General features: G+C 39.1%; 1 protein-coding gene across 1 annotated transcript in view; it reads left to right on the top strand.

The window, feature by feature from the left end:
- tmem63c (transmembrane protein 63C) overlaps positions 1 to 12,664 on the top strand; it is a 36,228-nt gene that overhangs the window by 20,021 nt on the left and 3,543 nt on the right. The window contains exons 4-19 of the mRNA XM_053509580.1: positions 933 to 1,020; positions 1,520 to 1,557; positions 2,084 to 2,226; positions 3,583 to 3,634; positions 3,747 to 3,855; positions 4,360 to 4,433; positions 4,571 to 4,651; positions 4,809 to 4,929; positions 5,142 to 5,275; positions 5,447 to 5,569; positions 7,052 to 7,205; positions 7,318 to 7,424; positions 8,375 to 8,461; positions 8,571 to 8,636; positions 8,742 to 8,904; positions 11,993 to 12,098. Coding sequence (XP_053365555.1) covers positions 933 to 1,020; positions 1,520 to 1,557; positions 2,084 to 2,226; positions 3,583 to 3,634; positions 3,747 to 3,855; positions 4,360 to 4,433; positions 4,571 to 4,651; positions 4,809 to 4,929; positions 5,142 to 5,275; positions 5,447 to 5,569; positions 7,052 to 7,205; positions 7,318 to 7,424; positions 8,375 to 8,461; positions 8,571 to 8,636; positions 8,742 to 8,904; positions 11,993 to 12,098 — 1,646 coding nt within the window. The remainder of the gene's footprint in view (positions 1 to 932; positions 1,021 to 1,519; positions 1,558 to 2,083; positions 2,227 to 3,582; positions 3,635 to 3,746; positions 3,856 to 4,359; positions 4,434 to 4,570; positions 4,652 to 4,808; positions 4,930 to 5,141; positions 5,276 to 5,446; positions 5,570 to 7,051; positions 7,206 to 7,317; positions 7,425 to 8,374; positions 8,462 to 8,570; positions 8,637 to 8,741; positions 8,905 to 11,992; positions 12,099 to 12,664) is intronic.

The following is a 12,664-nucleotide window of genomic DNA, read 5'->3' as shown; positions in this document are numbered from 1 at the left end:
GGCTAGGTTCAGGAAACATCAAAGGCTAGGCTGAGGACACATCAAAGGCTAGGCTAGGGGACACCTAAAGGCTAGGCTCACTGGGCAACTCGGGGGAGAGGAAACACAGGATAGCTCGAGACACAAAGGGGTTATGGCTAGAAGCATGCTAGTTACTGTAACACCATATAGATCTTAGCTAAGCACGCTCCTAGCCACACACACACCTAACTACTTACCTGCTCTAGCTAACCACAAGAACACAGGAGGACAGGACTGAATCAGCTCCACTAACACAGACACACAAAACATACACAGAGACATTGCCGGTAAAAGAGCCCAAGTCAACACAACTAAAATCAAAACACAAACTAAACATATAACTAAACAGAACAAAAAGCCCACACATGTGACAGTGGTAATACCCAAAAAATGCTCGACCCAGTTTCCCAGTCTAAACAGCTATTTATAGATTAATTGATGGCTACCTCGGTTCAGGTGTGCACTGCATCACCTGACCGAGGTGCCTGCTGGGAAACTGAGTCGGCCAACAAAAACTACAAAATAAAAACAGTGACCTCTAGTGGAGGACCCTTACACTTATGCTAAATGAAGACAATCAACACGCTCATGAATATGAGTATCTAGCTCTATGTGTAGGTGGCATACGCTAACTCTGCATATAAAAATGCGTGCTGCTTAGATCTGTTTGGTCACTCTGCTGGATTAGCCATCATAGCTCTCCTCAGGAAATTTACTATAAACTCTCCTCACACCCCTCTGTTTAATGATAAAAGCTTTAATGTGGGGTGAAGTTTACATGCTCTGGAAATTCATGGAACTGTTTGGGGAGTCTAGTTTAGGTTAGAGTTTCATGGATGATACTGTAGTAAAACTAACATTTCAAAAGAAAGACTATGTTTGCTGATACAGTTCCTATGTGTTTGTCCTAGCCTAACATCGCTTTTCTATGGAGAGCAAAGTGAGAAGGAGAAGTCTCCTTCTGAAACCAGTCCCTCAGACTCTGAGACTAAAGATATGGTGAGAGAACACACACACACACACACACACACACACAAACGGTAGACATGTGATACACTCCCCTATTATACTTTAAACCATTTATTTAAATAAACCTAAGTGTGAAATAGCAAGATCTTTTTTTTTTGTTTTTGTTTTTTTGTGGCGGTGGTGGTGGTGAAATAGAAATATGAAGTAAGGTTAAAAAGGTGCTTCTGGCCACTGGAATTGCACTTTTGTGTTTGTCCATATGTTTTAGACATCTTGCATATAATGAATATGACTCACATTTTCCATATCTGAAGACATTCTGCCCCCTTGATTTCTTATAGCATGAAGGTTCAGCACAGTCATCAACATGTTTTCACACACGTTTTTATATAGTCTTTTAGTCCTCTTGCATCACCGATTGTTCTAACAGATGCTTAGCTAGCCAGACATGCTCTGTTATGACTTTTATTTGTTTTCTAGACTTTCTTTCTTTTATGCACTTATTGTCTTCTCTTCCTCGCCTTTATAGGGTTTCTGCTCCTGGCTCACATCTCTCTACCACATGAAGTAAGTTTGCATTGGATGATGGCGATGACATCACTCAGCATTTGGCTCACTTGCGTTATATCTCATTAGGCAGGGAAAACAAACTCAGGCCTACGGCATGCCACTCACTCACTCTCGCAGCTTGGCATGCTCCTTAAAGCGGCCACTTCCTCTGTTCCCATTGTTTCCAGGATGTCATTTTGTGCGGTCAGGTTGGCACACTAGCGCCGTATTTAGCCGACTACATTAGAACCATCTAGAACTTCTAGATGGTGGTCCTGTCAGCAGGAGACTGGGAGGCCATACTGTGTGTGGGGCGAAGCTCTGGGTGTGTGCTCCTGTGTGCACGCATGTCTTTACATCTGTTTATTATCTTACATAACCATGTGTCCTGTTTGGTTTGGTTTGGTTACACTATTCAACAGAAAGCCCTCACACACACAAGCTTTATTAGAGGTCAAGACTATTTAGTCAGATTTTCTCTCATTCATGCGGTCATTAGCTGTGCACAACTGTAATAGTGTTGACTTCACTTTGCTCTGTGCAGGGACGAAGAGATCCGTAGCAAGTGTGGCATTGATGCAGTTACATACCTGGCATTTCAGCGCCACGTCATCTTTCTCATGGCTGTAGTGTGTCTACTCTCGCTGAGTGTTATCCTACCTGTCAACCTCTCTGGAACACTCCTGGGTAATCTCATTCCGCTTAGAAGCCCTCTTACTGTTTTACTGTAGAGCGCTAGTTCCATAAAGACCCCAGGACAACAGACATACCATGTTATTGTGCATGAGAAATATTCCAAGACACTGTACCAGTAAATATTTTTGTCTAGAATGTTTATGATTTTTACACACTGAAAGATTCAACATATACTGTAGAGTAAAAAACCCTTGTACGGCATGTTCATACATTTTTTTTTTTACTTTTAAATAAACATATACATATACAGTGCTATTAAGGTAAAGATAAGACTTACATAATCTAACTTATTATTACATTTCTTTTAATAGTCTCTCACAGTATTATGATAAATGACTTGCTAGAAATGGTTTGGAAGTAACTGAAAGCTTTAGAACATTTCACTTATACCCAGACATTAGTGGATGAGCCCAAAGGGCATGTTTGGACCACCCCATAGTGTTTGCAGATGGTTTGAGTGGCAACCGGGTTTAAAGAAGCCAAGCAAAACATGGGATGTCATGGGAAAAGGCCCTGACTGTCCTCACCCCAAAAAAAGCATTGTGAAAAGCAGCCTTCCGGACTCACACACCCAAATTCACATAGCTGAATTCTACAGGAGAGGTCTAGTAAACATTTAACGATGATCCATTTAAAATAAATAGTAGAATTTAAAAAGAGAATATGGGATTACTTATAATAGAGAAGCCCTGGACTGGACATGCCCTGATATCATTTTGTGTGTTTTTGTTTAGAGCCATTGCAGTCAGCACATAAGAAGAGAGAGAAAGAGAGAGAGATTATGTGTATTATGTCAATCTTCATTATAGAGTACTGTCAGGAAAATGTTGACCTTCCCATGGCTTTCTAACTGTCTTTGTATTGAAAGAGTATTTCACAATGTAGTTATATACAACAAGTCTGCACTGTGGTGGCTCAGTGGTTAAAGTCCTGAACTACTTGATTGGAAGATTGAAAGTTCAAATCCCATGATGGCCAGGAAGCCAAGCCTCAACCCTCAACGGCTTGGATTGCTTCCTCTTCTTGGAGTTAAAAGGGTCTGCCAGCCGAATCAATGTCAATGTACAGCTGTACATACTGTACAGACAAGTTTTTTTTTTGTCCTGGGGCAAAAAAATGCTCCTGAAATATTAGATTATTTAAGGGTTACATAAAACAATACAGTGCATGGACACCACTTATTTTGTTTTCAGTGTCAGTAGGCAATACTGTACTGTAGGTGATGCTTTCGTTTGAGATATACAGTATTAGTGTGGATGGGATTGTAATAATGCACTGTGAGATATTAGATTTTAGGAGAATTGTCTGATTGTTTTAAAAGAAAACCTTTTTTTGGTGCTCTTTTAGAGGACAGCCCTAGGAATTTTGGTCGGACGACTGTGGCGAACATAGCAGCACAGTAAGTTATCATTTGCCTTTATTTGAACGTACAAATTACTGTCATATTATGTGGCAAATTAACCAACATATACATGTTGCTGGTTATAACCAGTCCTCCCTCTCTACCACAGGAACAGTTTTCTGTGGATACACAGCATCTTCGCACTGCTGTACTTTGTAATTACTGTACTGTGTATGGTCCACCACTCCTCACAGTTGGAATACAAAGAGGATGAGAAGGTTAGTATGGGCTGAAGTCTGTGTGTGTTTAAAACCCAGTGTGGTCTTCTGCTGCTGTAGCCCATTCACCTCAAGGGTTAAGCACAGTGATCTGTGTGAAAAGCATTGTAAAATGTTTTTGAATCAAAAGATTGATTATTTAAGTTATTGTAGTAGGCAGCACAGTGGTGTAGTAGCTAGAACTGTCGCCTTGCACCTCCAGGGTCCAGGTTCGATTCCTGCCTCTGTGTGCTTGGAGTTTGTATGTCCTCCCCGTGCTTGGTGGATTTCCTTCGGGTACTCCAGTTTCCTCCCACAGTCCAAAGATATGAAGATTAGGCTAATTGGTGTTCCCAAATTGCCTGTAGTGTGTATATGTATGTGTGCCCTGCGATGGATTGGCAAACTGGGTGTACGCCACCTTAGCACAAGTATCGTTTTGATGATTGATAGGAACCTGAAGCTCTTGACCAGTACTATGTGTGATTAAAGGTTTGTTTGTCTTTTTATGTGTTGTCCTTACAGGTGGCCAGAACTTTAATAATCACCAACATTCCCAGAGAGATTTCTGACCCTGGATTGATTACAAAACACCTCCAGTGAGTAATGAAACAAGCCACATATTTATCGTACTAATTCCACTCTTTTATTTGCATTTCAATTTGAATGCTTTGTTATTGGTCAACACAAAAAATGTCTTGGGTTTAAAAGAATTTTTTTTTTTATAACACAACAGTGAAGCTTACCCGAGCTGTACAGTCACGGACATCTGCTTCTGTTTCAATGTACAAAAGCTAATGAAGCTGGACTCTGAGAGGTAATTAAGTTCTCATTCTCATTTCACCCACAGCAAAGCATTTAACCTTTCCTTTTTTTCTCAGTATATTTTAATTCAATGATGTTGATTAGAGTCTACTTGAACTTGCACAAATTATTCTCTTTCTTAAATGCTCTTTTGTTTGGTTTGTTTGTAGGCGAAAAGCAATGAAGGGGAGGATGTATTTCACCACCAAATCACAGAAGGAAGGCAGGATCATGATAAAGACACATCCCTGTGCTCAGATCTTCTGCTGTGATTTATGTGGTTTTGAACAGGTACAATGCAATACAGCGATTTGAATTTATTATTATTATTATTATTTTGTATTTATGATCAGGAACAGTAGTATAATAGTGATTGATAAATAGTAGGAAAAAAAGTCTAGTTATATCAATGCACCTCCTGAAGTTGGCCACTGGGGACCACTACACACTAACTTCTTTTCTCGTCTCTTCTCTTCTCCTTACACTTCTCTACACTACTCCAGATTGATGCAGAGCAGTATTATAGTGAACTGGAGGAGAAGCTTACAGATGAGTTTAATGCAGAAAAGAATCGCATTACCATGAAGAGACTGGGCATTGCCTTTGTCACTTTCAGAGATGAGAGGATGACTGCAGTGTAAGCACTCCCATAGACTCTTCTTTACTTCCTTCACCTATCAGCCATAATATACTGTAGCAATATTAATGTTGCTTGTTAATCTGTAACACAGTTACAGAGACACAGTTTACACAAAGTCAAAAAAAAAAAAATTCTAAGAGGTAAAAGATACCTGTTGAATTTGTCCAGCATTGTGAAGGACTACAGGAGGGCACGTTGTCGTTGGAAACCACAGCAGTCCAGCATCACTACAGTCGTGCATTCGCACCAGTGGGGTGTCCGCTATGCCCCTGCCCCCAATGACATCATCTGGTAATGTATACTGAGGATGAATTAGCTATGTCAGTTATCTTACTATGTAGTGAATTAGTTTGGTGGAAGATTATACATACATATTTATAACTCTTTATATTTAGAAATTTGAAAAATCCAACATATGATTCTCTTAAACTATTAAACATATGTGTAAGAAAACCTCAAAGAGAGTGCAAGCAAATGTGTTTTCTTGTTATAATAAGTTAAAAATTGCTGGCCCAAGTGTTGTTGTTTTTTTGTTTGTTTTTTGAGAATATATATATATTTTTATATTCTTAAATAGAAAGAACCTCATCAAAGGTGCGTCGTTTAATATGATTAATTAAATAAAGTTTAATTTAATTTTCAGATAATATTTACTATGATGAATAGCAGAATTTCAAATATAATCATAAATGTAATTATATTTTTATTTACTTTTAAAAGAGTCACACAGCAAGCAGAAGGCTACACTATATAAAAAAAGATGTTTATGTTTGATTGTATATTTCCCATGAGGTCATCACACTCTAGTAACAGTGTTTATTTCTGTAGATAAATCATTGAGAAGATTGATATTATGTAATCGGCCACTTTTCTCATTTAATATTATGCTTTTTTTTTTTAAACACACTTTATTCCAGTTGAAACTACTTCACTACAATGTAAATATTGAACTAGATAATTAAACTACAATTAAACTAAATGTACTGTACAATTCACCATAAAAAAAAAAGATTGTTGGCTGGAAATTCAGTTGCAAAATAATATAGAATTAAAATAGAAATATACAAATTGCAAAGGAACAGAACGTACATAAAAATGCAAACTGTGAGGTATAAAAATAATATAATCTAAATATTTAGAAGTGTAAAAATCTGGTGTGTGAGTATGACAGCAGCAGTATGATTCAAATATGGAGTATGAAATTATATGTGTCAGCAGCAGTGTGGTTGTGCATATCCTAAAGTGCAAGTTAGTCCTCATTTTCTGTGCAAATGAGCAGTTTGCAAATAAGAAATGTGCAACGTGCCACTTTTTATCTCCCTTCTGCAGATTTGCTGCTTGTCTGGGTAGCCTTTGTGGCAGCTCATATTACTCTTATGTAATAAGTCTGAAAATATTGCATGTGTGTGTGTGTGTGTGTGTGTGTGTAGGGGTGTCTGAGGTATACTGAAGCTTCTTATTAAATAGATTCCTTAAATTGTTGATGTCTCACTGATTACTGTTCTGTGCTAGTTGAAATTCCTGCATCATTACAGTGAACCTGCAGCCTAGAGATAGAGGAATAAAAACAGAGCATGCTGGTTATATAAATATGAAAATAAAGTTTACACCTTAAAGTAAGCTTTAAGGACCATTGCTTACTAGACACAAGTACTAGAGAGGACAAAATTACACAGAATCCGTTACTTTGTACTTACATGCCACATTCCTCTTTTACAGTACTTGGAAATTAGCTCTTCAGGTGTGACAGGTTTGTGGTGTGTATTTCTACAGGGAGAACTTGTCCGTAAGTGGCTCTCGCTGGTGGCTTCGATGCGTCCTGCTTAATATCCTGCTCTTCCTCCTGCTGTTCTTCCTCACTACTCCTGCCATCATCGTCAACACTATGGACAAGTTTAATGTCACCCGGCCTGTTGAAAGCCTCCGGGTCAGTGCCTACCCTATCACGCGCTTTTAGCCTATGATGAATTAATGTAAAATAGAAAACTGATTGATTTTAGCTAGTAAGGGAATGTAAAACTAATTGCTCTTTTCTACAGAACCCGGTTATCACCCAGTTTTTCCCCACTTTGCTTCTATGGGCTTTCTCCGTTCTGCTTCCCTTCATCGTGTATTACTCCGCCTTCTTCGAGTATCACTGGACCAGGTCTGGAGTAAACATGGCTGGAATTTTAAAAGCTTCTCCACACCACAGTTAACATTCACTAGCTTTAAAAAGACTACTAACAAGTGCTCAGCTCCAAAACACAATAATTACAACTGACTCAGGATGACTAAAACCATGCAGCACGGTGCAGCACCATCAAACGGAAACAAAACCACAAAGCCGAAGCCACTACTTACTGTTGCTATATGAGTACTCCTTCACTGTTTTAGGATTACCCAAAGCTATTTTTGTGCATAACATCAACACATTAGATCTTCATGAGTAGCTGTTATTGTGTGCCTGTGGATGTCTGTTCACTGTGTTTTATACTGCAGTGACATATTCAGTGTGGTGCACAAACATATTACATAACGGCAGAGCAACCCCCACCCAACCTCCCTACCCACCATACACACACATCTCCTCTCCAGCTCTGTGTGTGTCAATCAGTCGCACTCTTAGCTAACCTCTTCAGTCTTGTTGTCATAGTGATGACAATAAGGGAATAATGAATGCGCAGTAGTGGCCATTCTGGATCTGGATAAGACTTTTCTGCCAATACAGTGCATCTACAGTATTGAATGAATGGAAAATGATTAGCAGTGCAGAATATAAAATGACTTTATACTCATTTCCCTTGGCTGTATTAAAATCAGGTGTTAGTCAGGTTGAGCAAAATTTTTTTTTTTTTAAACTGAAGTTGTTGAACATATTGAAAAAACATTTTCCTATAGAAAGCGAGTACAGCACAGATGAATACGCGCAAGACATAATCCACCCACAGGATATAATATTAGTTATATACAGTATAGTAAAATTTATAGTCAGTACATTCTATGCAAATTCATCCTAAGAGAAGCTAAATTGATTGCAACTTCAGAGCTGTGAATAGTTAGTAACACAGATAAAGATCAACCATATTATGACATTCACATGCTAAAATTTTCCAGGTCTAGTGAGAATCAGACCACCATGCACAAGTGCTTTCTACTTCTGGTCTTTATGGTTATCATTCTACCTTCTCTTGGACTGTCCAGGTAAATCAATTAGATATTAATCATCAATGCCATACTGTATATTCAAAAATATGTCTACTGTAAATTTATGGTTATATTGGTATAACTCTTTTTTTCCTCTGTTCTTTAGTTTGGATTTCTTCTTCAGGTGGCTCTTTGACACACACTTCCTGGATCAAAAAGATGTAAAGTTCCAGTGAGTTAAAGCTGCTTGTATTCGAAGTTTGATTTACTGTTTAATTATAGTAATTTTAACTATAGTGCATACTATTTTACTTGTTGATTTTGAATTATTTGATAGATGTGTGTTCTTGCCTGATAATGGAGCTTTCTTTGTGAATTACGTCATCACGTCAAGTCTGATCGGCACAGCGATGGAGCTTCTGCGGATTCCCTCACTATTGGTTTACTCACTGCGTCTTTGCTTCGCAAAATCAAAAGCTGAGCGCATCCATGTTAAGCGAGTGAGTAAGAGTGTCCAATTAATTATTTTATGAAGCTTAAAAATACAATTTTGGCCTTTCTGAAACCATACCAGGATCACACTTAAAGTATACATAAAGGGTTAAAATATGCATTTATAAGCACCCACTTCAATAATTCCTTCACCCACCCACTTCAAATATCCCAAAATGTCTTTTAATATGCCAAACCCAAGGCCTCTCAATTCTTTTTAATGATCATGATTCACTACAGCTGCCTGCTTTTTTGTTACATCACAAAAATGTTTTGTTTGACTGCACACATTGGATCGACCAACACACAGCACAATTGGAAGTCTAAGAAGCTCAGTGAAGATCTGAGAAAGAGGATGGTAGACTTACGTCAGGAATGTCTCCATTGTGGCATTTAAAAATGATTGCAGACTCGGCCTCCAAGTGGCGCAATAGTAAAGCACTCGCCCTATCGTGAGTTCAATTCCCAGATGATGCTGTAACCTCTCGCAGCTGGAGGTCTAGAGAGAGCTGATTGGCTGAGCTCTCTCAGAGAGGAGGGATAAGAGATACTTAGCGCTCCCAAATTAATCACGACTCTACAGCCAATCAGGTGTGAGCTCACGCAAGCGGAAGGAGCGGATAGTGCTGTCCTCCGAGTGTGTTAGAGTGACCAGTAAGAGTAAACAGTAAGTAATTAGCACTACTAGTACACCAGTAGGCGTTTGAATTGGCTGATGAAAAAATCTAAATCCTTAGACTGTGGACAGGCAAAATAATCAAAAGAGATATAAAGGCTTTCACTGTCTCCTTAATCTTTCCCTGAATCTTTCTCTCTCTCACTCTGCACATGTAGTTGCTCTGCAATATGAAATAAGCGTGTTCAATAATCTGTACTTATAATTGTGCAGCCATCAGTTGTATGTCCCCAAAATCACAGTCCTACTACTGATCTTATAATTAATAAAAAGCACATGTTGTTTAAAAAGTATAGCCTGCTGCCTGCATGTTTAGTTTTGCTTATCTTTAACTTTACCTAAAGGTCCCTGCTCTGACTCAAACGCTGAACTGTCCACCACCTCTAGCTCAACAGCAGGAGCATTTACAGCACTAGTGCTACTGCTGCTTCCTTCGTCACCTTTTCAGACAAAACGAGACTTGACACAGCACAGCAGCACTTACATATTGTTGCTCGTTTGTTGGTTTAGTTTTATCGATTGTGATGATCTACGTAAGTGATTTGAATGAAAGTGTTCGTCTGCCAAATTATTATAAATATAATGTAGATGTAATCTTGACCGACCTGTTCCCTTACTGGCGAACATGGCTGGGATTTTGCAGCAGCTTGCTGCGTCTGCGGCCAGGGCTTTTTTCCTTTTTTTATACGCTGACTCTCTGCTCCTCCTTTGCGTTTACGCTCCATTTTTTGAACGATTTAGTCAGATATACCCTGTCTCTGGATATAGCCAGATATTAGGCAGTGCGTCGCTGACGTTGGGTCATGTGATGTGGGAGTGTAATTTTCCCTCCTGATCTTCTAATCTTCCCCTCCCTTTCCATTGCCTGATTCGTAGATTGAGAGATCCGTCAATTAATTCGTAGTTATACACCAGCCTATCACATGCCAGGCTGATCGTCTGCACAGCGGCAGCCGGCAGGCCAGAACGACCGTCAGGCCACCGGGAAATGTCCCGGTGCTCCCGATGGCCAGTCCGCCCCTGGCTAGCACTTTGAAAAGGTGTGGTCGCCACGTGGTTCAGAGGAAACACTTGATAGTCTTTGGCCCTCCTGACTGAGTGGTAGTAGTAGCCTTAATGTGGGAGCCCCCTAGTGAAGGGGAAGAATTAGAAACAACTACATTAGGGGGAAAATCGGGGAGAACAAATGACTACAGACTCCAAGATCAGTTCATTTTTCATTAAAACAAGTTTTTAAGAGATGTAGCCACTTTGCTAAGGAAACAGCCAAACTGTCACCCTCAGCTAAGTGGAAATAGTTTTATTGACCAAAAAAAGGCAGCCGTCTAAGAATAAAGCCTCTGCTTCAAATTCAACATCTTAAAGCTCCACTAAGATTTTAAGTAAATAACATATACAGTATAAAGAAAATGCTTTCTTGAGAAAGGTGTGACTAAAGTGAAGCTTTGATGAGCAAAGGTGAGGCATTGAGGCAACTGTTAAGCTAGGTGGTGGTAGCATCAAGCCTCAGAACTGTTATGCTGCAAGTGAAACTGAATTTTTCATAAACCAAAGGTGTTGAAACTTTGCTGAAAGTAACATTTAAGCGAATATCTTGTGTGCTATATGTATATTTCCGACCCTGTGTTGATTTCAGAAAATCCAAAATGAATGAAAACTTTTCTTCTACTTATGCTGTACATTGTACAATTTTTCTGCCCTAGAAAAGACCAGTTCAAATTCACCGCAAGCCCAATATTGACATGACATTTATGGTCATGATGAGTATATGGAATTGTTGGTATTAAGCAATGGTATTAGGCTATTTGCAGTTTTTTTAGTGTGAAAAATCCCAGGTGTTACATTATGTGTGAGCATTTAAGCAGGCTTAAATGTGTCATTTGTGCTGACGACAACATCTAAAATGGGCCCCTCTATTCCATACAAATTATTATATTTAAAGGAGAATTGCACAAATGGGGTGGAGAAATGGCATCCGTGAAAAATTATGTGCTCAGTTTTATGTGCTTGGGGAAATTAGTGGCTGTAAATTTTGCATGTGATTTTTCCTTTCCTTCAAAACGGTACGTTAATTATGTGTATTGTTCGTGATAGTGTGGATAAGCCTGTGGTTTTCCCACAGTACTACTTCTGTCAAGACAAGCATTTTTATTTATTCTCATAAATATTTTTATGTTTTTTATGTTTAATAATACATGACCATTCTAGGGCCTTGATGAAAAAAATATTCTGGGAAACTTTGTCTTATAAAACCGCTAGTCATTTGGGTGAAGTAAATCTTGCGAGTCCGCTTGACAGCTCTTATGCCTCCTCTTGCTGCATTTCTAAACCACAAACCGACTGACTAATACTATATATTACTGTAAATGATCTAAGCCTAATAATTTGTTTAACGGTAAATCTCTTGTCCCACCTTGCAGAGTCAGGCCTATGAGTTCCAGTTTGGATTAGAGTATGCCTGGACTATGTGCATATTCTCTGTCAGTATGACCTACAGCATTACTTGCCCCGTCATCGTACCCTTTGGTAAGTTTGCAGTGTACAGTAGGGTTACAATATACAGGGCAGGGGAAGCTCGGCGCTTAAGGCATTGGGCTAATGACCAGAAGCCCTTAGTTTCAAACCCCAGCACCACCAAGATGTCACTGCTGAGCCCTTGATTGAGGCCATTAATGCTCAGATGTATAATGAGATATATACTTAGATATTTATTTATCTTTTCATTATTATTTAACTTTTGTTATATTTGTATTGTGGTAATCTCAATCTTTTCTGATTCTTGAAAAAAAATAATTTTCTAGTTAAATATTTTATCCACTTTATTTTCCCGAAACAAAATTGTGTCTTGCTTTGTCTTCCCTTTTTTATTCCTTCTCAATCTTTTTCTTAAATCCTCTTCCTCCTCCTTTGGTCAATAGCCTGGTTTGCTATATATGTGTGTTCGATCTGTCTCGCTCCACTTCTGTCCTCTGGTTTTCCTCCTCAGCAGAGTGTGTGCTGTGTGGGCGTCTGAGCCGTATCGCTGACAGTATCTCAGTGTAACGCGAGGTGGCTGCGAGGTGTGAACACCACTCTAGTCTTCCAGACGCTCC

The sequence above is a fragment of the Clarias gariepinus genome, chromosome 13 (genome assembly GCF_024256425.1).
Source record: "Clarias gariepinus isolate MV-2021 ecotype Netherlands chromosome 13, CGAR_prim_01v2, whole genome shotgun sequence".
NCBI lineage: Eukaryota > Metazoa > Chordata > Actinopteri > Siluriformes > Clariidae > Clarias > Clarias gariepinus.
This window is presented reverse-complemented; position numbering and strand designations above follow the sequence as displayed.